General features: G+C 30.8%; 2 protein-coding genes across 2 annotated transcripts; both read left to right on the top strand.

Annotated features, from left to right (window-relative positions):
* The first annotated feature begins 14653 nt into the window (after positions 1-14653).
* On the top strand, positions 14654-16824 carry LOC100798251 (GRAS family protein RAM1). Its single transcript, XM_003548903.5, has one exon. It carries the CDS (start codon positions 15164-15166, stop codon positions 16577-16579), a length of 1416 nt encoding a protein of 471 aa, XP_003548951.1. The 5' UTR covers positions 14654-15163; the 3' UTR covers positions 16580-16824.
* A 4734-nt stretch (positions 16825-21558) lies between these two features.
* Positions 21559-24883, top strand: LOC100527513 (uncharacterized). Its single transcript, NM_001250187.2, has 4 exons — positions 21559-21996; positions 22332-22437; positions 24373-24521; positions 24609-24883. Exons 1-4 carry the CDS (start codon positions 21856-21858, stop codon positions 24702-24704), a joined length of 492 nt encoding a protein of 163 aa, NP_001237116.1. The 5' UTR covers positions 21559-21855; the 3' UTR covers positions 24705-24883.
* Positions 24884-25830: the final 947 nt, after the last annotated feature.

Here is a 25830-nt window from a genome sequence, read left to right as displayed (position 1 = left end):
AATTGAATCTTCATCAAACAAATCATCATCATCTATAAAAAAAAAGTGAGAAGTGACAAATAATTACCAAAATAATATAAAGTGAAAAGTGAGAAGTGAGAAATGAAAAGAGAAGGTCTGGTTGGGCTTGCGTGCGTTTGGGTCATTTGGACTGCGAGAGTGTGTTTGGGTCATTTCAAAGTCCATAATCTATTTCTTTTTTTTTTACAAAAAGCACTAGCCTGTGGGTTGGCCTGCCCCGACCCGCCTTTGGCCCGTCAGGCTTGCAGGCTAAACGGGACAGACCTAAATGGTTTATGGATCTCAAATTTCAGCCCAACCCAACTTTTTTGGAGAACAGACCGGCCCAGCCCGTCAGGCCTGACTCGATTTGACACTCCTAAAGGGGCTGATCATTTTTAGAAGTGACAAATTCTTAAGATTATGTGAATGAAGTTTGTCTTCATCAAAAGTGTAAATTTTCATTTTTTAGATTATGCGAATCAAGTTTTCTTTCAAGAGTGATAAGAAGTTTCAATAAGAATAATGATACAAATTATCAACCAAGAGATCATCATTTGAATGTACAAATGAGGAAAGATAAAATATTTTGAATATAGTTACAAGATTAAATCTATGTTATTCTACTCACAAAAAAAATATCAAGAGCTGGGTCAATAATATTTCCTTCCCAAATAGTAGGCTCCACTAAATATAGGCCGAACTAAGTAGATATCAAGTTCCTCTGAATTACAGATGAATGACTCCTTACTTCTACTATGAGAACCCCCTTGGGAAGTGATACCCAAGAATAAGCCTAACAACCCCCTCTATATTCTCTTTTTCCCTAGCTCCTCGATTCTAAACAATCAAAATTGAGGACCTTAATCGAAGACCCATTAGTGGATGAAATTGTCCAGTGCCTACCTCTAGCAAGGAAAAGGGAATTTGGAGTTGAAGACAAACTAATCATTTTGATAATCCTTGATGGGATGTTTTCATCTCTGAATTAATTGGTAAAAGCTTAATAAAATTACAAGTGGTTCAATAAGAAAAAAATGAATGTTATTAGAGGAACTTGTTACAAAGAAAAGAAGAATAGAGCAAGATATCACGGTTAATCACTTAATCATCCATGTTATATCTCAAGTGCAAGGATTATTAAATAGGAAAATTATCCCAAAAGTGAAAATAAATGAAGTAGAAGAACCTTTTTATAACTAAAATCTGAAGCATAAAATTGTAAAAAATAAAAGAGCAAATAAATTCCTCGGAATTTAAACATAGAGTGAGAGAAAACGACTCAACTAAAACATTTAAGCTAATTGAAAATAACACGTGAAAAAGCAATTTGGAGATTTGAAACTTAATGTGTGTATGTTGCATGTATGCCAAGTAAACGGGCGGGCTACCGTCATGGACTAGGCCTAAGTCCAATCCCCCACATTTTTACTGAGTCCAAATCGATGTGATCGAAGAAGCTAATTGAAGACAATAATCAATATTAGAATTGCACGAATACACGCTGCAATACAGAATAACTGCCAATGAGTGACCTAGGGTTTCATGACATTAACTTCAACCAAGGTTTGACATATATATATATATATATATATATATATATATATATATATATATATATATATATATATATATATATATATATATATATATATATATATATATATATATACGTCATTGATACATGTCAATGTATTTATTATAATATATTTTGAGTGGGATTCTTTGTTAACTTAAGCATTTAAATTTCTTTTTAGGTACCATCCATTATCACTCGCATAATTCGAAGACATGGAGTTCAATCCCCACGCCCTCATACCTCAAAAACATATATCCATTCACCAAGGAAAACTATCAAACTACTAAAATCCATACAATCTTTCGTCAAACTTCATATGAAACATTGTTAATTTGGATTAGTTTAACATTAGGGTTTATTTTAGGTCTTTCCTTCCTTTTGAGTCCAAACTAGGGATATTATTATGAACAAAAGGATATTTGTGTAGGCTTATTTTATAACATGAACACACACACAAAAAATAACAAAATAAATAAATGAAATTCATGGTATAATTTGCTTTTGAACGCAGATTCAATGAAGACTTTTTTTAAAAGAAAACTCAAAAAATAAGGATATTTGAATCAAAATCATAAGAGTGGGTCACACAAGTTTTGCGATATACGAATCGGTCGATTGCGATGCAGTCTTATATAAACACTAGTGTCTAATTTTGAAAAATAAATTACACTTGACACTGAAATGTTCTTAGACTAGGTCTTCTTCCTAAGTACGTATCATCTAATTACAAGAACAATTTTTATATTCATTTAAGTGACATCATTATAATAAAAATAATTGAGAAAAACAACATAAATACAATAAATTATAATAAAAAGATTGCTGATGTATCATTTATTCTTGTGTGGATCTCTTGGTTTTTATCTTTTTGCTTGTGAATATTTTTTATTTGAATATGTTACACATTTTACATTGTCTTCTCATTTAACTATATTTTTAGAAATAAATAAATAATTATTGATTTTGAAATCACTTTATTTTATTTATTTTACTTTTTATTGTTAAGTTATTTTTCGAAGTAAACTCATTGCAAAATTAATTTTCAACAGTGATTATATTTAGATGTATTTAAACTCAAAGTAAGACAATATATATAAATTTTTATATTTAATGTAAAAACTATTTACGATTGCTGTAACTCATAGTTGGACTCTAAATCAATCCTTGAACAATATTAACCTAAACTCATGTTAAGTGATACTTTAACGTGATTTTGGATTATTCAATATGAATGTACATACTCAGTTAATTTTGGTTATTATACAAAACTCAATTATGAAAGTAATTTCTTCTTTTTCTTTTCATTGTTACATCCCCCAGTAAAATAAAATTGTGGATCCTCTATTCTAATTCTGTTAGTATTTAAAAAATGTTATATGTAGGTATATATATTTATTCTTCATCATCGTGTGTAGTATTCATTGTTACAGATGCGGGTGTGTTAATTGCTCAAGAAACCCCTTCAGACTGGGCACGTTATTAAAAGCAATATATTGCAAAGATTCATGTGCTAATTCGAAGGCTAATAACCAGACAAATTTTGTTAATAGATTTTGCAATTAATGTATACTGCCTTTCTGAGAAGGAACTTTAGATAGTTGAAAAAGATCGTCAGCAAAATTAATACACCTTATCCAATTGAGCTCCACCGACTTTAATTGATAATAAAACAAGTCCAACACGTTTTAGGGCAAAAGGACCTGAAAATTTTCCAAAAAGAACCGGTTTTTTAGCATCAAAGAAATGCATAAAATCTATGCTTTAATTGATGGCTATATCTTTAAAGAAATCAATTGCACCATATCTTTAACGCGTTTGCCCGACCAAAATGATGAGGTTTCTATTGGGGAAGACGACCAACCCAGGGTAGACATGGATTGAAATTGAAATTGAAATGCCTTAACATTTCCACTACTGATGAGGAGAACAAGAAAGCAATTTCCATGAACAAGAAAGCAATTATTACATGATGCAAATCTCCAAATTATCTTATGCCGACCAATTTTTATATATATGATGTTTCTTTTAATTTAAAAAATGCGATTGTGTACTACATCTGCATAGTCTCGATCTGGAAATCTGCCCAATTGCTAACTGCTCCTATCACTTTCTGAAAATGGGATGAAAAGACATTTTTGTTCCTCTCTAATTTTCCCCACACCTTTTTTCGGTTGTAATAGAATTACGATTTCATTATATTTTTCTAAGTCAATAAAATTCAACATAATTACAATTCTACGTACAAAATATGAAACAAAAATATTTTTATTTCAAATTTTGTAAAAAAATCGTGATTCAATTGAGTATTTTATATGCACTTCGTATACAGTAATGAAAATATATTTCTATTGTACTATATAAGTTTTGTACAAATCTACCATGAAAACGTATTTTTGTTATAATACAAAGGATGCATATAAAATATTCAAAGAAATCGTGATTCAGTGTACAAACTCTGAAACAGAAACATGTTCTCATTTCAAATTTTGCGTGTGGAATCATGATTTCATTGAATATTTTATACACATCTCTTGTACTATACCGAAAATACGTTTCTATTATAGTATGAGAGTTTTGTATAAAATCTACATCGGAAACACATTTTCATTGTAGTACAAGGAGTGTCTACAAAATATATAATGAAAACATGTTTCTGTATATAAAATCTAAAATAAAAATATTTTTATTTTATATTTTGTTTGCATCTTTGTAACTACAACGAAAACATGAATTTTATATGCAGTTATACAATAGAATTATGATTCCATTGGAATGATATTTTTTGGGAAAAAATTTCCCACTTAGTTAAGGGTCAGCAGTGAGATTGGAACCAATAGCAATCCCCCTAATAATTTTGTCCTCTAACGGCTAAGAAACAAGATGAATCTTAAGCTGTTAGCTCAAATCCCATAATGGCACACAAATTCAAAAATAATTTTATACACTCAGGCCCAAGGAGAGGCGTTAATTTAGGGACTTATAATGGGCTAGATTATGTGGGCTATATAAAAGAAGCATAGACTCAATAGAGGCAATTTCTTCCTGCCTTCAAAATTTACTACTTGCATCTCCATATCTAAAATGCAATATTGGAATACAAGATGCATAATTCCGGAAATGCTTTTCCAGAAGTGAAGTTTTTTTATGCATTCTGGAAATGGCTATATGGAAATATGTGCAAATAAGAAAAAATAATGTCCACTTCATCGCATGAGTGTGTCTACCACCAAGACAAAGGAGAAAGAAATAAGGGAGTGAGGAAGGTGTTCACACACAAATGGAAAGGAAGGAGGTAAATAGATACCTAAGGACATTTTTGTTCATTCAGCTTGTTTAAAATTCTCGTGGGATGCAGTAAGTAAACAAGAGGTGTAGGAAGCAAATCTCCACCATAGAGTTTTAGAAAGCAAAAAGATGGTTATGGGCTGGCTGGAGTTGAATTTCCTATGGTCCAAATAATTAAAGTTCGTACTACGTGTGCATATGTCAATTTAACAATGAATTGTCTTAGTATTATTTGTGACAAAACAATATTCAAATTAAGACTTTAAAATCAAATTTCGCACTTGAAGTAAGGTTGCATCTACATTTCCAATACAACACAATTAGAATTTCAATAAATAATTTTGAAAATAATTTGATTCTTAAATTTAAATTTCAAGAAATAGAATTCTAGGCGTAACATTTTCTACCTCCCTTCTCAGAAATGGATGGATTAGCTAGTAAGAAATTGTTTCAGTTTAATTAGCAATTTCAAGTTTGATTCTTAAATATGCAACTACGTTAAATTCTCAAAGGAAGAGTTTTATCACTTATGGTGATTCTATTTTTTTGAACCGACAAAGAAAATATATATTGATATGGGTACCAGTGGTACCTAAAGGATTTACAATGAAAAGAAGCTACAAATAACTCATATCTAGTTAGCTAGTATGTATACCCAAAGACAGAGAATAAATAGACACTAACCAAGTTGTCTTGGTAACCAACCAGAAACCCACCCAAAGAGCAACATAATTATCTAACCCAAATGTTGTAAAGATAAATATCATAAAAAGAAGGATTGAACTTGTGATTTTAAATTTTTCATAAGCATTTTCCGAAACACATCATTTGATAACATTTATCAAAGAGAAATAGAAGTTTTCACAAACAAATAATATTAGATGATAACAATAAATATAGTTACAAACTCTTTTCAAATATCAAAATCAAATTTGAACCCTTGTTAATTAAAGAAAAAGCAATAAATGTATAAGACATAATATTGATTCGTCTTTACCGTTGAGATTACGTTCAATTTTTAACAACCTGTCAAGTTTCACTAATTTTCACAAAAGTTAAAGTATCTTTCATTATTATTTTTGACTCTTACAACATAACTTACACCTAAGTTTTATAATATAAGTATTCTTTTTCTATCAAGCCATTTTTGGCTTTTAAAGAAATGAACAAATTTGTTGGGGTTAAATTCAAAACTTAGTCTTTTTCTCTCATGCTTACAAGGTGTTTTGAGATCTTTACAAGTTATGAATTTACAAAGCAAGAGCTTCGATAAGAGGAAACAACAAATTTTGAATTCTTAGAGAGTTGTTTCGTGATATGAACTCTTCAAAACATTTTTCGTATTTATAGGTCAACTTCATCACGTATCTATTGTCTCTAACTAACTTCATTTTCTTTGTTGAAAACTTGAGTATTTGAAAGTGTTCATTGGAGTATTTAATGCTAAATGCATGCCCTCTCCACGGTGAAACACTGCTCCTTTTAGCTTTCTTAAAGCATACTTCGAGAGAAGTCAATGTACTTTTGTTTGGAATAGGTATGTCACAACATATGTCATAGACATGTCTTTTAAGATGTTGAACTTTTAAAACATTGACTGTTCTATTACTTCCTTGAATTTTGACAAATTTTAGGAAGAATATTTCTAAGACATTTCCTATAAAACGAATCTCAAGCACAAAGTACTAAATAAAGTCTTAAATATTTTATCAGATCTTAACATTTGTTTGTCTCCATCTAATCTATCAAACACAAATACAATATGTTCGTTTGATTGCATATAAGACAATTTTTAAATTTTATAATTATTTGTATCTAATTAAAATTATTAAAAATCTTAATTCATTTTATAACTCAACAAATGCCTAACACCACATCTCAACTAACAATAAATAGTGTTGAACTCAATCAAGTTAGTAATAACAAAAATCTATAGTAATCCTCCTTGCCTTAAACATAATTATCTCCCTATAGAATACACATACTTTATAATAAAAACAAAATTGCTACCTCCCAATCATGATTGTGACATTAATCATCATGCTTATTAAAAAAAATATAAAAGAGCCGTTCAATATTATTCATTTTTATGCATGTAGACTTCATTTCAGAAGTTTTGATTATTGTCCTATTTTTATAACTATTGACCTATTTAAATTATATATATATATTATAAATTTTTATTTATGTATCAAAAAACATATATTTATTGCTATTAAATAGATAAATTTAACTTACATGGGAATATAAATTGAATATATATTTACTGCCAATATATAAATAAATTTAATTATATTTTTAGTATCCATAAATTAATACTAATAACATTAACAATATTATTAGTATATTTTAGATAAACTAATAATTTAAGGAATATAAATTACTATATACTGATATACTTTTTCAAAAACATAAATATATTAGAAGAAGTTTAATTGAAAATATATGATATAAATATAAATTTTAGTGAGTTAAATTGGAAAATTGAAATCTTGAAATGATTCAATGTCACATGAAGTTAGCGATGAATGTATCTTGAAACGCATTGTCACATGAAGGAAAACGTAAAATATTGTATATAATAAAGATGAAGATCGTTTAAAATTAAGGTTTAAAGAATAATATATAAGATGAAAATAAGATTTTAGATAAGATTTAAAAATATATTAATGATATGATGAAAATAAGACTAACAAACATGTGTATAAGATAAACTGTTATTTTTTTTTATTTCATATCAATCATCTTAATTCTTAAGTGATATTTTATTGAAAAATATATATTTATTCTAAAAGTATGAATCATAGTTTTGGAGATATATTTCCAAAATATACATAATTTTTGGAAATAGATTTCTGGAAAGCAAAAGGGGTATACTTTTTTAAGAAAAAGGATATAATGGGTGATTGAGAGGTAGAAATGGAATATAAGGTGTAAATAGAAAGTGCCTGAATTAATGAATAACTTTTTAGCACTCAAACCCGCATTGTATTATGTGAATCATGCATATTTTGATGATGCTGAAAAGAAATCATTTGATAATGATTGTCATCATAAAAAAGGAGGAGAATGTGAATGTATGAATACATGATTTTGATGATGCCAAAGAAGAATCAAACAAGGTTGCTTCAAAGGATAAGTATTGTTTCAAGATTAATGTAAGGTTGCTTCAACACACAAAGTCTTGCTTTAAGATTAACTCAAGATCAAGTCTTGTCTCAAAACAAAGTGTTTCCAAGACATCCAAGGCTCTGGTAATCGATTACCAGCAACGGAACTCTTGAAATTCAAATTCAAAAGTCATGACCCTTCAAAATATAATTGCGTAATCGATTACCAGTAAAAAAATTCAGAAAAAACTTTTTGAAAAGACACATCTCTTCAAACCATTTTGAAAAGACACGAAGGACCTATATATATGTGTTTGATTTTAAAAAAAAGTAAGAGATAAATATTCCAAGAGAACTTCATTGCCAAATGCTCTCTCAACAACTCTTAGACAAACACTTACAAATCTTCATCCAGGAACTTCAAATTGTATTATCCATTCTAAAGGAGAGAAATTTTTCTGTTCTTCTCAGAAAGTTAATTGTAATCAAGAGACTGACTGTCTCTTGAATTGTGAGTTTCATGAACATAAGAGAAAGAGATTCTTTGGATGTTCAGAAGTTGTAAAAAGAATTTTTAAAAAGATGATGAAAAACCTCAAATAAATTACTTAAAAATTGAATATAGACACAAGAAGTGATATGAACGAGGGTGTTTAGCAGTTTAATATTTTATGTACGTATGTAGGATGTAAACGAGGGTAGCAGGAAAGTAATGTTTCTTTTCTTAGAAAAAAAAAATCATCATGGCTTAGAGAAGCGTGACCTATATATGAAGCATCTTCTCTGCGTTTGCTCTATGTTTCTGGACAAAGCTTTCGGTAAGATTAATGACGTGTTTGTTATAAGGAATCAAACCAGAGGAAGACAAATATGACGTCCAAGAACAATAAATTAATCTTAGCAAGGAATAGAAGTTTCTCAACAATTATCTGAAGATGACAGAAAGAATATGAAAAAAACAATGCATTAAAGCTATAGATTAATGTAACTTGTTATCTTAGCCTTTGTCTCTTTTGTTGGAGTGATTATTCAAACAATGCTCGTACATATTAAAATGGATCTAACTTTCGTAATCTTTCTTGATCTTTGACTATAAACATAAAATAATTTTCTATTTTTCTTAAGATGTGTTCGGTCAAACAACAAAATAATTATCTTAGGGTAAGTTTAGCTGATGGCTTACGTTCAAAAGCATGTCCATTTGGAACTACACTACATTACTAATATCTAACGCGGGACTACTGGACAGTACGTCTTACTAATTAATATGAAATTACATATCCATTTCCATCAAAACCATATATGTCAATTGTTTAATAGAAACACATCACCTTACTTTGCTATTTTTTTTTTAATAAATCACCTTTTTGGTATTTAAAAATGTTGAACATTGTCCCATGAGTTTCTCAAAAAAGAAAATTCCAAATAAGTCTATAAATTTCCAATTATTTTATCTAAATTCTTAAATTTAATCACTGTCAACAAAATAAATTAATTACTTACTAATATTTTAATCTATAAGCGTGTTAATGTGATCATTTAAGTCATATTTTAATTACTTGTAATAGTTGGACAAATATGAGTAACACATTATACTTTCAATGAATTTTCTTTTTATTATAAATTTCATGGATTTATTATACAACATTATGTACTTTTAAGGACCAAAATATCCTTTTACCCAATTTATTTTTTAACGTGTTTGACTCTCTTTCACATTTCTTCCTCAGTCAACAGTGTTGTCTTCTTTGTTCACCAGCATTGCTAACTTTACTTTGGAAGAACAGCCTAGGCTAGATCCTCTTTGTGATTGTAGTCTCATAAATTTTCTCTAGTCTAAGGCATAGAAAGAAGCTAAACAGAGGAAAGGAGAGAGTTACTTTCTCTTATTATACTTGAATTTATTTTATTGAAACATAGCACCATACGATTGCTTTTTGTAGGCAACGTTTCGAATGAAATATTAACAACCAAGGCAACTAATAATAGGCGATATAGAAGAACTTTTCAGCCTCCAAATTACTATATATAACACATGCTATAGTTAAAGTTGGTGTCTTAATTAACTTCAACTATAGCATCAGTATCATTAGATTCAAGCGGTCCATTAAGAATGATTCCATTTTAAAATTTATTTTGGTTTCCAGAAGAAGCTTGCCCTAAGTTAAAAAGTTAATAAATTAAACTTTAATAGTTTACAGTGATCTTATCTGACTAAAATTATTTACCATAAAACATGTTATCTATAAAAAGAACTTTATAAACAAATAATTATTTAAAATATGATGAATACTTTGTAAAGTTTGAAAGTGGTTGCCATTTCCTATTTTTGTTTTGTGATTAGTAGCCTGCAATTTTGAATACCCGTGTAACATATACCCTTCAATGATTCATACGAAGTTATATATTATGTTAATTTTGATTGTGTCAAAGATGCCAACCGTCGGTGTACAAGAATCATAATATCTGGGAAGATCCCCTAAACTTAACATACTGTTCATCATTTTCCACATTCCTTAATCAAAATAATAACACAGCCATGCACGATGCAAATATACAAATTATAATAATATATACGAGAGAAGACAACAGCTGTACTGCTGTAGTGAGGCAAATAGCTTGCGTCGTGGGATGCAGACAAGTAACATCTTGGTGCCGGTGTCCCAAATAAAATATTGGTATTTCAAGTTCTCAAGAAAATGCATAGACATGAATTCATGGATCATGTTATATGGATATGCATGAAGGTCACAACACAACATTGCATTCATTCTCTTTTTGCTGCAAAATATTAAAACATAATTAATTAGATCGAGTTTTTTAATTTTTCCCCCCACAGGACACGCTATTATTACAGATTATTAGATAAATTAATAAAAAAAGGCATTCAATTTAACTTGTTATCCCTACACAGTTTTATTTATTTTCGCACTTAACTAAAAGTATATAACAAAACCCTACAATTTTGTCAGATTTTCGTAGACTCCTCTCTTTCTCCTTCTCCTTTGCATTTAATTTGCATCCTTTTCTGAGTTTATTGGTTCTAATCATGCTGTTGTTAGTTATGTTCCCTTAACAATAGTCGAGAGGAATTTGTTAAATCTTGAAAGACTTGCTCATCATGCAAATTTTATGGACAACATGAAATCACACGTTTCGATTCAGATTTTTGAAAGCCTAATTTTGAAATCACACGTGTGGTTCGTGATTTTGGTTTACCACAAAAGCAAAAAATGGGGTGTGCACGTTTATAAGTAATTCTTCAAAGAGCATATATTTGTTCAATATATAATGAGAACTCTCGTGTAATGGAAGGTCGTTTAAATAAAATACAAAATGAATCATAACGATATTATTATTATAGCTATGAACCTATGCTTCATCCTATAGAGAACTAGTAAATTATTGAAAAGGTATCATCATCTATATATATAAAAGGGAAAAGATATTAAATGGGTATGAAATATGAATTATGAAATTACCATTTTATCTGTTTTCTTTGATTCGTTTCTGAATGATGGCTAGGTTTTCATGAGTGATACTGTGATACCCCTGCTTGCTCCATTGCTCTATCCCCATCCATCAAAATTTTCTTTTTAATGACTGACACGATAGCTGGAAGTACAGACAACATCACCTTCTTTTCTTTACAACACTACAATTCCTTACCCTACGTTGCCCCTTCTCTTCTTTTTCATCTTCGCACGCAAAGGGTTTGCTCACGCAAAGTGAAAACAACATAAATTTTGGAAGCGTTTGTTTCTTTCTTTGACAAAAGAGATTATGAAGAAAACCCCTCACGTGGAGTTGTCTGACAACCCTCAAAATTTTCCACCAACCTGAATGAGAAATTGGGAAGCCTTCAATTACTTGTCTCCCTCACTCATTTTTTTAACCCCACCATACACCCTCCTAATTAATTCTTGCTATTAATTATATTTCATGAGGTTAGTTCATCTAATTAAATGAAAATATTTATAACAAGTAAATAGTTGGATGATCATGTGTTAGAAAATACTTTGTTGATGAAGGTAAATTCTGCTTTGCATGTATATTTATAATTCATGTTTCGAAACTAGTCTCTAATGGAATATCTTTATTGTACACAAAGTACATAAAGAAAAAACTTCAAATATACACATGTTTTGTTGTTCTTGGTCACTTTTTAATAAAAGTTTTGCTTGTACATTAATGTTGACCTCAAACCGAAAAAATTCTCTTTCTGTCAACTTTTCTTTAATCCGTGTTTGTTTATAGTGAAATGAAACTGAAAAATAGTAAAATAAATAATAAAATGAAATAAATTTTAAAATTTTATATTCTACTTTTAGTTTAAAACTTTCATCTCTATTTATTTTTATTCCATTTTATTTCACTCTATCAAATACTTGATCTATTAATCAAACAAGACTTGAAATTTTATGTAACCTTTATTTATTTTTTCATTTTTTATGATATCAATGTTTTCAAACAAATGAAAATGAAAATAAAAAGAAGGGTTTGGGAGATCTATTTTATATATGATTTGAGGCATCGGTGATAGATCTCACATGGATAAGAGGTGTCTGACGCCAAGGGCATGTTTTTCTACCTTACCACTTTAATTTCTTTTCCCTGACTTTCCTTTTCCGTCTTTCCCGTGCATTTTGAATTTCTAACCCCTCAATCTTTTCCTTCCCCGTTTAAGCTTTTTCTTTCATCACGTTGAGACAAAAAGAGGTTTTTTGCATTTGGGATTTGGTCTTCATGTATCGTTAATGCTATTGTCCTTTTTCCATTCTCGCAGATTTGCTAGGGATATGCAAATCGATCATAGAACTTGTTTATGGTGGATGCTTTTTTTTCTCTCTCTCCATTTTGGATTATAATTAATGCATCAAAAGTGCAGCCATATGTCAACTTTGGATTGTATGAGGCAATATAATGTGTCCAATATTTAGAGTATATTAATTAGTGTCCACATTATTTAACATGTATATATGTCATCCAGGTCTCCATTAAAAGGACAATCAGGAATTTAGTATTTTTCCATGTTTGATGTGACATTTTGGCATCCTGCACTTGCTACCTAAGACTATTTCAAACACCAAATCCAATGTAAATAACTTCTTTAAATTTCGCACTATTTCATGTTCACGGAGGAATAAACTCAGTCAGTGGTTATGGTTATTTGAGAAACATAACTATTAAATGAATTTTTAAGAGAGGAAGTTAAAATATAATACTAGTAGTTATAAGTAAAATTAATGTCTTTTCAGTATTGTTGAATTGGAGGATTTTTTTTAAAAAAACTAATGTCCGCGGATAACTGATTGATTTGTGTTTTATTCCGTAACTTTTTTAGTTATTTAATTTATTAATTAATTAACAGAAAATCTCTATTTGAATTGGTACAAATTCACGAAGAAAAATTTCTTACTCTAATATGTATGTGCACTGCTTTAATTTTTAATAAAAACATGTTCATGAATTCTAATTATTTGTTAATGTTTTTTGTATTATTACTCTTATATGAGTAATTGAAACATAACAAAATAATGGAACTATGACTATACCACATGACCGTCTTAATCAGGTAGAATTAATCAAAATATCATGTGATCCGTTGCGAATTTTTTAAGAATTTTATTTATATGATAGGGAAGGGGGAGAAAATTGAGTTATATTACTTGATGTAGACAAGGCTTATATTCACATTGGCAGATGCTTTGTGGATAAATCCATTTTGTCCCTTCAATTATAGCCCACGTTTATCCCCAACACAAGAAAAATCAAATAGAATAATTAAGCATAAGTCCGTTCCAGAATGGAAAAAATAACAAATCAAATTTAGTTCACACACAGGAGAAGTTAGGTCACCTTTTGTTTGCATTCATTTGTCTTGGGATATGACAAGGTGTCAAAAATCAAAATTCTCTATGCAGAGGATCCATATGTACTGAAGGAATATATGCTAACCATAATCCTTGTAAGAAGCTCTAAATTGTGTAAATTAAAAACATTTTGAGAAGAATAGGGTATCCAAGTTTCTTCGATTTCATCAAACGAATAAAATATATAAAAATACCAAACGTTCTACTTAACCATTACTTTCTATGCATGACATTGACTTTTGTTGTATTATTTCAAAATTCAATGTATTCACAACCCTCAACCACCTTAGCTTTATATCTTGAATCATGACCAACGAATCTTAGCTAGTGTTTGAATTATATAGATTGCAACTATTGTTTAACTCAACCAAAAAGTAACCTTTTTTTTTCACTTTTATTCAAACCATGGTTTCAAATTGTGCCTTTTTTTTTTCATAACTATCGATCGTACTTCAAAGATAATTAATTACGTTGAACACTAATAATAAATATCTCTCCAAACGAAAATTTAAATCTAAACGAAAATTCAAATCTTGACTTATAGACTAATCATTTTTTTTATATTCAATCTCATTAGTATATACGTTAAAATTCATGTTCAACAACATGACTGTCATCAATTATGTTATTTATGTATACTAATCTTTTATTTACACTCTCTAAACCAAAATTTGGGATGTACAAACTACCATCTAAACATGTACATAGTACCGCAGTGCTAACGTTAGGTAATTGAATCAAAGGCGACTATTTATAAAGGAACAAGATATCTTGAAGAGAATTGAAGCGAACTGGTTCCGGCAATTAATATAGAAGGGGAAAAAAAGTGTACAAAGACAAATTCTTCCAGGACTGTACGTTTTGATTCCCATTGACATTGCTGTCTCTCTTTGTCCAATGCGTATGGTATCTTGCAAGTGTTCTCAACTACCAAAGGAGTAAAAATTAATCCAAATACCGGACCTAGCTTTCATAGATTTTTAAAAGAAGTCCAATTGTAATAAAGACACATCAACGTATTTTCCTAACCCCCCACAAAACACTGATTCTAAAGAATAAAAAGATACCCTTGTTAATCTCTTCGTCTTATTTGACAACATTATAGAAAAAGAAGAAAAAAATCTCTTCATATCCTTCTTCCTCAATTAGTCCTTTATATATACACACACCCCATCCATATCATAACACAAAGCTTGTGAGTTGTTGTTTCCTCAGCTAAAGCCTATACAGACACAAAGAACATATATAACACTTTCTAATATGTTCTAGAATCTAGATCTCTACCCATTCTCCTTATTCACTTTTTCTTGAGATAAATGGAGGATTCAGAGGAAGAAGAACTTCTAAATCTTACTCTTTCAGTTGATGCTGGTAGGAAGAGGAGAAAGAAAGGAAGGACAAGGGATAGTAATAATAATAATAGTAACACTAATTCTGTTATTATTCCTATTAAGTCCAACGAAGGGATGATCTTCAGGCTCCTCCAAATGAGGGAGCTGATGCTAAGACAAGACCACAGAATTAGAAAAGGAGTAGTTGAAGATGGGATCAACAACAACAAGAATGGCCTTCCTTTGATTCACTTGCTTCTCTCAACAGCCACTGCTGTTGATGATCAAAGAAACTATTGTGCAGCTCTTGAGAATCTCATTGACTTGTACCAAACAGTTTCCCTAACAGGTGACTCGGTTCAACGTGTTGTGGCCTATTTCGCTGATGGTTTGGCTGCAAGGCTTCTCACAAAAAAGTCACCTTTCTATGACATGCTCATGGAGGAGCCAACAAGTGAGGAAGAGTTTCTTGCATTCACTGATCTCTATAGAGTCTCACCCTATTACCAATTTGCTCACTTCACAGCAAACCAGGCCATTTTGGAGGCCTATGAGGAGGAGGAAGAGAGGAACAACAAAGCACTTCATGTCATTGACTTTGATGTCTCCTACGGCTTCCAATGGCCTTCTCTTATTCAATCACTCTCCGAAAAGGCAACCAGTGGCAACAGAATTTCCCTCAGGATAACAGGTTTTGGGAACAATCTGAAAGAATTGCAAGAAACTGAGGCAAGGTTGGTTAGTTTCTCAAAGGGGTTTGGTAATCACCTTGTGTTTGAGTTCCAAGGGCTTCTAAGAGGGTCTTCAAGGGTCTTCAACCTGAGGAAAAAGAAAAATGAAACTGTGGCAGTGAACCTTGTTTCTTATTTGAACACTTCGAGTTGTTTCATGAAGGCTTCTGACACATTGGGATTTGTTCATTCTCTTAGCCCCTCCATTGTGGTGTTGGTGAAACAAGAAGGTAGTAGGAGTCTTAAGACCTTCTTGTCAAGGTTCACTGAGTCGTTGCACTATTTTGCAGCCATGTTTGATTCACTGGATGATTGCTTGCCACTTGAGAGCACTGAGAGGTTGAAGATTGAGAAGAAGGTTCTGGGGAAAGAGATCAAAAGCATGCTCAACTATGACATGGATGGTGTGGATTATTGCCCCAAATATGAGAGGATGGAAACATGGAAAGGGAGAATGGAGAATCATGGGTTTGTTGGGAGAAAAATAAGCTCAAAGTGTGTGATCCAAGCAAAGCTGCTTCTGAAGATGAGGACCCATTATTATCCACTGCAGTTTGAGGAAGAGGGTGGTGGGGGTTTCAGAGTTTCTGAAAGGGATGAAGGGAGAGTTATCTCTTTGGGGTGGCAAAATAGGTTTCTTCTCACTGTGTCATCATGGCAACCAGTTTGACAGAATTAGATACTCCTTCATTCCTAGGTCCTAACTTGCATCGTTTTGGTAAAAATCTGCACCCAAAATGATGATGAGTTTTAACTTATATTTTTCTAGATTTCTTTGGCTAGTATATGTTAACGTTGTTGACCAGAAATATGTAAAGACTTTTTAGTATTTGGTAGATTGTCCAAGACTAGTAGTAATAATTAAGGTAAATTGCTGAAGCATGTCAAATGAAGTTATCTTTCTCTGCTTCCAAATTGGTTTAATATATGAAGAACCCTAATTTAATTTTTTTTTCATCTTTTGGCAGAAAAACGGAAAACCCTAGTTTCAGGCATCAACACATCTATTGCCCAGAAATATATATATATATATATATATATATATATATATATATATATATATTATTAGTGTTGAAACTAATTATATGTGGGAATTCTTTTAATAGCAATAATCCTACTAAATCATACTCATAGAGAGGTAAGTGTAGTTGGCTGTCAAGAGCATATAATTTATTATTTATAAGGTAGGTAGTGGATAACGTGGATATTAAATAATGGGAGGGGGGAATATTTAATTTTAGGAATATTTTGTGTAGTAATTACAAATTCTTGGAAGTATAATATTATGTCACAAAATAATACTAAATATAAGCATAATAGAATTTCGGGCATCTAATTCATTCGAATATCATTTTTTTTGGAAATTTTGATTTTCAGAAATTAAAAATTTATTTTTTGAAACAAATGCCACAAAAAAGTGAGTTATGAAAATTGAGACCAACATGCGATGGTATAGTTGACAGATAACTATGTCAAAAAAAGATTAAAAATTCAATTTTTATCTATGTATATGAATAAATATATGTTGGAAAATGTTAATCCTCTTAAATGAATCTTTAAAGATGAAAATGATATTCATATATATATATATATATATATATATATATATATATATATATATATATATATATATATATATATATACATAAAGAAACTGAATTAAAATTTCGAAGAAAATAAAATTTAACAAATTTATTCGTTAGAAAAAAAGAGATAAGAATAGGAAGATAAATATTTTTAAAAACTAATAAAGCATCTAGGTTATTATTTTAGTAATATATATATATATATATATTAATTTTATCATCTTATATATGACCGAGTAGCACACTTGTTTTTCTCAATTTCCTCTTTTTTTTCTCTTGCTTTTCCTCATTTTTTCTCTCCATCAAGGGACATTTTCTGGCGCACACACTCTTGTTCATGCTCTCTCTAGTACTCTCTGAGGTCAATAATAGAAGATCTGTTTATTTTTTGTTACAATTATACGTAACTGGTTTTTCACACTTATACCTTCATTCTGCCTCCTGACCACTGTAACAACACCAAAAACTCATTGATGAGAAGGGCCACTAAGAGCATGTTTTGGTTCGTCATTTCTTTTGTTGGCATGCATTTCAAGACAGATCGAACAGCTGAACGGACAAGCAACAAGGATGATGCTTGGGCCAACTTACCGAATTTCCAAACATGCATTATATAAGTTGGTCATGCACATACGAAAAACCTAGTTTGTTATCTCAAATGCTCAATATAAATCAAACTTTTTTTTTAGCAATTTGTTTTTTGAGTTGTTAAGAGAAAAAGTGCTTTGAAAAGTAACCAATTTCATTTACCCTTGTTTACTTGCAATTAATCGAGCTTCTGTTATTTAAGAGTTGTCTCATATATGGTACTATATTTTGTGTGCAACTATTTTTCTTAAAGCACTCTATGCATGTTGATATATACTATTTCAAATAACTATGCTTTATATAGGATAATCAAGTTTCGGTATCTTATTGGCTGTTAGATATAAGAGATTGGATCTATATATGTTAAAGCATTAGAAGCTGATCGAAACTGAATGTTTATGTATGTTAAAGCATTCTTAAAAGTTTGACATGACAATGAACAAAAGAAATTAAAGAACATTTTTAAATGAAACACATTCGAACATTGACCAAATAAAAATTTAATTTGTCTAACTCGTTGAATGGTAAAGAAATTTGGAATACAAGGTATTTTGTCTAATTTTTGGATTGAACGAAAATTCCCTTATTCAATTCATGTACTAAGATGGTGAAATGTAGTGCATGAATTGAATAGGATATTTAAAAAAATTAAGAAAACTGCTAACGTGTATGACTTTCATAGGTTTTGCACGATGAAAAAATAAGCCGTGTGATTAAAATGAATAACTAAATATGTGAGGTTGTATTAGAGGAAAAAAAGTAACAAATAATTGTTTTTTAAAAATAAATTATAAATATAAACTTCAAAATACAACCATCACCTTCTCTCTGACCTCAGCCACCACCATCTCCGACCTCAACCACACAAGGACCTAGCGCAACACATTTTTGCACATGAATATTTCAATATTTGATTCAAAATTCGTCTCCAAATTAAATTACCCAAATAATATCTTGGTGAAAGGAAGCAAAAATAAATATTCAGAATTCACTTGTAACATTTGATTTTCATTGGGTTACCACTGCCAAAATTGTTAAAAAACAATACACAATCCCCCCCCAAAAAAAAAACAAAAACAAGCCCAGATCAAGAATTTCATCACAAAAATAACCAAATCCCATGACACAGAGTTAAAGATTGATCGAATAAGGTTTTGATTCCAATGAATCAAAGCATAAAACACTACATTGGAATCCTAATTCGAAGAAAGCCCCATTTTTGGAACAAAAATGGCTCCTTTTAATCTTGGTTTTTCCAAAGTAGATTTGACCCAACTTGCCGACATAGGGGAAATCGTATTGAACTAAGTGAGAAACAATGGGAAAGTGAGTAAGTTGGTCGAAGTTTGTTTTGCAAGTGGATAAAATCACAAAGCATTAGTCCAGGGTAGAGATATTCAAAATCGAACCAAACTGTTTATAGTTTATAAAGGATGCCAAGATTGGGAAAGTAGATTCATGGAATATGGGTGAATGGCTATGGGAACTACAATGGAGGAGATCTTGGTTCCAATGGGAACAAAGTGTAGTGCAACAAATGTTGGATACCATTGGGGAATTTCAGCCGAAACAAAATAAGTTGGATGATTGGGCATGGAATCTAAATGTGGAGAAGAAATACGTGGTGAGGGAGCTGGTGTATGAGATATTGATTACGGAAGAAACCATGAAGGATGAGGAATTTTTTAAACAAATGAAGAAATTACCAATACCTTCAAAGGTAAAAAAGGTTTTATTTGGAGGATGGCACGTGATAGAATTCAAATTATGGATAACTTGAAGACATCGAAAATCATTTCGAAAAATGCAAACATTAATTTTGTTTTTTGCAACGATTTTGTAGAATCTAGCTACTAGACAATTGTTGTTTGAGTGTACTTTTGCACAACATATTTAGAAGTGTTGCTATCTATGGTTTGGGGATTTACCAGTTTTGTTGGCAAGTTGCATCAATCACTTTTGGCAACACAAAGGATTGATCAATAGAAACAACTCCTCTTTAGCATGGTGAGCAATTATGCTATGGGTGATATGGTTGCACAGGAATGCGAAGAAAGTCTTGGTTGGACACAGTAAAGTATAAAGGGTGGACATGGTATAGGGTCAATCTTAAAAAGTTTTGAACGATCACTTTACGTTTGGAACATTCAATCACAATAGTGTCTGCAGCTTCTCACTGAGGTAGGGCTCAACGATATAATTAATGTATGCAGGGATTAGATTTTACATTCGTTTTAACTTACTGGCCTTACTCTTCGGCTAGTGTAAAAGCTAGTGATATATGAAACTCCTTGTGCCATTACCACTTTTATTATTATATATAATCTAAATAATTTTCATCTCAAATATGTTAAACAAAATTTAATAAAAAAATAATATGACATAATAATTATATAAGTTTAGTTGATAAATATATTTTAAATTATAATAATAGATTAAAAAATGAAAAATTATCAAACGAAATCAATCTAACAAATAAATTAATTTGATTTAATTTAGATTTGATGTTATATTTATATTGAATCATATTTTTATTTTAAAAGGAAGTGTTTCACTTAGAAGGAAGAAAGTTGGACTGAGAGAGGCAAAAAATTGTCAAACTTTAATTTGCGTTTCATGATGATGAAGGAGATTTGACACAATGCTATAAGGATGAAATGACTATTATCCTTAATGATGGTAAATCTAATATTTTTTTTGGCAAAAACATATAATTTTTTTTGGATTGAAATATCGTTTAAAATTGACAATATTTAAATTTGTCAAGATCGTCTTGACTTGCTAACAACACCTAGGAGTGGATCATTTGTATACACTATTTTTTTAAAACTGTTCTTCATAATTTTTTTGGACAAGCTGTTAGATGTTTGAGAGTTTCCGGTAAGTACACGTATTTAGGATATGTAATTGGTTAGCTAACGGAAAAATAAGTATAAAAAAAAAACTAAAACAAATATTTAGGATATGTTTGATTAAAAAATTAAAATAAATTGAAAAGAAAAAAAAAATAAAAGACTAATCATCAATATTGTTTAACTAATTTAATTTGAGGTAACTTATTTTCTTCCATGAAAATAAAAGTGTTTGTGGGTCCAATCTAATTAATTTTAATAAATTTCATTCAATTTGATTTTCATAATTATTTTTTGAAATTCAATCCAATCCTATTCATTCATAAATTTTCTTCTTCTTAGATTTATTTATTTTATATCATAATTCATCAAAATATTAAATATAATTAATATAATATTATCAAATATAAAAAAATAATAAATTTATTCATTTAATATATTAACATAATATTTTAAAATAAATTAATATAAATTAAAACAAAATATTTTTACATTTATTATAATAGTCTCCATCACAGCTAATTTTTACAAATAAATAAACAAAATATAATTTATTATTATAAATAAATATAAAAATAAAAGATATATCCTCAAAGTAAGTAATACTTAAGAAATTCTAAAATTTTGAGTCTTAACAATGTTTAACCCAAATCAAAACAACTCATCGATTTTAATAAATTTTATTCGATTTTAATCAGACCTATAAACTTAAATCCGTGACACAACCTGTATATAAACGTTTCGATCGGTACATGAAAGTGAGTTGTGACGGATTGATCCAAAGTTGATGGAGAGGATCTAAATCTGAGTTTTGACGAACTGGGAAGTTACGGCGGAAGAAAACCTCTTGCAGTTGTTGACTTGTTGGTGCAGGTAGTTGAATATAGTACATTTTGTCACACGAAAGTTTCTGTGTTACAATGGAGGAGCTGAAATCTGCTATGGAGGAGCACATGGACCTTATGGCAGATCTTGTTCAGAAGCTCTCTTCAGATCTTCGCGCTGGCTTTCGCCCCGCTTACGATAACTTTATCGGTTTTTTCCATGCCATTGACTGGAAGGTAGCCCTCCCATTTTAGTTTTCTTCATCTCTGATCTTTGTGGATTTTTGGGTTTTCAATTTAATTTCCATGTTTTTGTTCTTTGTTTGATGGGCTGTGAATTGTGGATTTCTGGGTTTTTAATTTATGGTTGTCAACATTATTAGCATTGTGCATTGAATCATTAGCTCTTATAAACTCTAGTAGCATGGTATTTGGATAGATAATACGGTTTTCGAATCCTAAATTTCAGTTTTTTCTGTTCTCAGATTGTTCAATCTTTTATCATTTTCTTTTTCTGAACTTTCGGCACCCTTTTGATTTACTATTTTTTTCTTCTTTTTACTCTGTTTCAGGAACCTTGGCTAATGGGATTATTAGGATTCCATGTTGTGTTGCTGCTTGTAGCTATCATCTCTAGGAAGAAGACAAACTTTCAAATGTTCTTGTTCCTTTTGACATGTATGTGACGTTACTTATTTATTTTATTGAATGAAATTTTGAATCAACTATGTAGGCTTAATTAAAACTGCTCTATTGCTTTTGATGCAGCTAGCTTCGTTCCTGTTTGAATTTGTTGCTTTCCTATAATCTTTCCTGATAATAAAGTTAGTGTCTTGCCTTTGTTATTTGACCTGGGGTGAAATGCCAAGCAGAAATTATGTGAAATTGAGAAGAATGCTATCCTATATTCTGTTTGGCTTTGAGCTTCATCCATATAAAGCATTTTTGTTGTTATGTTTTTATAATTGCAAACATAACTAAAATTGTCAAATTAGAGAGACAAAATCCAGTCATTTTAGCACCTTGAAACCATGTATTCTTTTGCATAGTGATGAGCTCAGATGATTGCAAATTTCTCCTTATCATTTATGTTAAGATTTCTTTTAAAATGAGAAATTTGATGATGGATATGAAAAATTTCTCCTTTTAATCCACTAAATTGAATATTCAAGCTCAATGCATTCAAGGTCAATGTGCTGGAATGTCAGTAGAAATGTTTTAGGACCCTTCATCATAACAGGGCTTGGTTTGGATAATAGGTCAAGTGGCACTACTATTGGGCTCTATACTAAGGGTAAGAAGGTTCTTGAGGGATGTGAAAGGAACTGAATTGGCTGGTTGTTAACATGCATATAGGTGGGCATGGAGGTTCATTTTGTTGTTAGGCTTTTTTGCTGGGCAGAGAAAGTATTTCCTCTGAGGAGCTTTTGCTCTGGGAGAGGGAGTGATTCCTCTATTGTATCTGCTCATAGAACTTGTTTTCAGATTCAATAAAACCCTCAGTTTTGTTCCAATTTCTTAGTCTGCAACACAATGTTTTCAGGAATATGGTTGTGTTTTTGAAGTTAAGGCTAATATTCTTGAGGATGTACTTGGCAGTTGAGATTATGAATTGGGGACTTAACACACAGACTAATGTGGTCTAACAAGATCATTTCACACGCTTGACAATTTCACCACAAGTAGCAATCTTTGATATTTGAGCTTAAGTTATTAATTGAGATAAGGGTACAATTGGATCTAGCCATTCCCTGGAGTTATAATTAATAGCACAAGGGATGTATCTGAGGTTAAAACTTAAGGTCTAGAATTTATATGTAAAATGTTGAAGATTCTTCAAGATTACATGTGGGAGTCAATACTGTGATATATCACATACATGGGTCTTCTATATATTAATGAATTGACCTGACATCTTTGAGGTGCTTTGAGAGGGTGAGGACCATGGACTGTATTTGTGGTCATAAGAGTTGTTCACGTAATTTCACTAGACTGATATTGTGTTAGCAAGTTTCTGGCTTTGTCTAGTGTGACTGGCAAATATGGATATGGGATTCTCTGCCTGAGTCTTATGTTTGCTGAATTCATCTTTCGTAAAACAGAAAAGTTGCATCACCCTTAAATGATGCACATGTGCACTTTACCATCTCAAAGGCCAGCTGTTAAAGTTTAAAATGTTTGTTACTGGTAGATGCCCGATAATGGTTATATTTATCTGTCAGACTGTGACCAGTAGTCATTGAATTTTGTCGATAACCAGTGCATTTTTCTGTAACTAGTTTTTCATTTTAACATCATCAATCTTTCACTTTTATCCATGTTACATGACTTCAAATTTTTGTGTTGTTTGAACTTTGCAATCCCTACTAGGAATGTATTTTAACTTTTATTAATATTTTCCATCTCCTTGTATGCTTGCAGTCTTGCAGGTATTTTTGAGCTTCTAGTCTATTAAATTTTCTCTTTGTTGTCACAATAAAACACTATGACATTGTTTGCACTTGGCATCATTTTTAGTCAATCTCCCTAGTGGGAAAAGACTTGGTTGTTTTATCTCTTTATTAAATTAAACAATTCTTGAAGCTTGTCTTACTGCAAATTGTTTTGATGCAGTGGCTGGTGTATATTTTGCGGAGAGTCTGAACAGATTTTTGGGTAAAAACTGGAAAAGCTTCTCTAGTCAGAATTACTTTGATCCAAGGGGACTATTTATGTCTGTTCTTTGGTCTGGACCACTTCTTGTTATTTCTATGATAATCTTGGTTAGTACTTTCTTTCACATAACCTTTTCAGTGCTAGCATTTTTTCCATATCGAATATTGACTTGAAGTATCTTTCTCTATATGCAGATCAATACACTCTTCTCCTTATGTTACATGATTGTTAGGTGGAAAAGAGCCGAACTGAGACATCGTGCAAGGGCTGCTCGTAATAAGCAGGATTAGTTGTTTTGTTGTGGGATTTTGATGGATTAAACTCTGAAGGAGTTCATGTCAATGGTAATGTAATCATATGTTTTACAAATGAATTTTGTTTTTCCTTTTTTTTATTTATAATTTTCAGATTTAGTACTTGTTATTTCCAGTTATGTCTGTGTACACTATTAACGGGAATTTTTTCTCTCCTTTTACTGAAGGAACTGAGAATTTAACAAAGTGCTAATTAGATTGTATGATTGATCATTGACAAAATGTGACTGTATGAATCTTCAAATTATGGGACCAAGATTTGCAGGCTTGAATGACACTGAACCCCGATAGTCTAATTATTCCAAGAGTCCTGTTGATTTAGGACATAGAAAACACTCAAGAATGTTTCCCAACCAATTCCTTTTCTTTGTACACGACAAACTATTAAAAAGAAAATACTCAAAATTGAGCTATAGTAAATAACATATCCAGCCAGTCCTTATTTTTGGCTATTTAATCTTGCTCTAGCTATATCTTTCAACTCAGTACGGTTGGTCCCTAGTGATGGAGAGTTTAGGGAGTTTTTATAACGTCTTAGGTTTAGTTCTTGTTGTCACGTATACTAAAAAAAGTTATAATTTATCAACGTTGTACAATTGTTGGGAAGTTGTGGAGAATGTTTGGAGAGGTTATCTGAACAGAGTTTAGGGTGCGAAAGTAAATATATTTTTGCACCGTGCGAAAGTTATCCACGGCCGTTCTACAACCATTAGGTTTATTTAATTCTAAATCAATGTCTCAAAATTTTCTCTTTTTTGTTTCTTTTCTTTTCTTTTTCCTACTTCTCCAAATGTATCCTTTCTGACTTTTCTCTTTTCTTTCTTTCCCTTCTCTTTAGTTCTTCTCCTCTCCTTCTCCGTCCACCTCTCGTTCTCTCTTTTCCTTTCTTTCTTTCCCCTCTGTTACTTTCGATTACACCATCGACGTTTAGAACTAGATTATTTGACTTGGTGAGGGTGTAGTTTTCAACTTCAACATCGACACAATCACGTAACCAGATCGGTGTGAAAGAACACCTGCGATTGAGAAGATGCAGTAAGAGGCTAGGAGGGAGAGAGATAACACCTACGGTAAAGGTAAAGAAGGTGGAATTACGACGAAG

This window comes from Glycine max, chromosome 16 (genome assembly GCF_000004515.6).
Source record: "Glycine max cultivar Williams 82 chromosome 16, Glycine_max_v4.0, whole genome shotgun sequence".
NCBI lineage: Eukaryota > Viridiplantae > Streptophyta > Magnoliopsida > Fabales > Fabaceae > Glycine > Glycine max.
The sequence above is the reverse complement of the archived record's forward strand: the minus strand, read 5'-3'. Positions and strand labels throughout refer to the sequence as shown.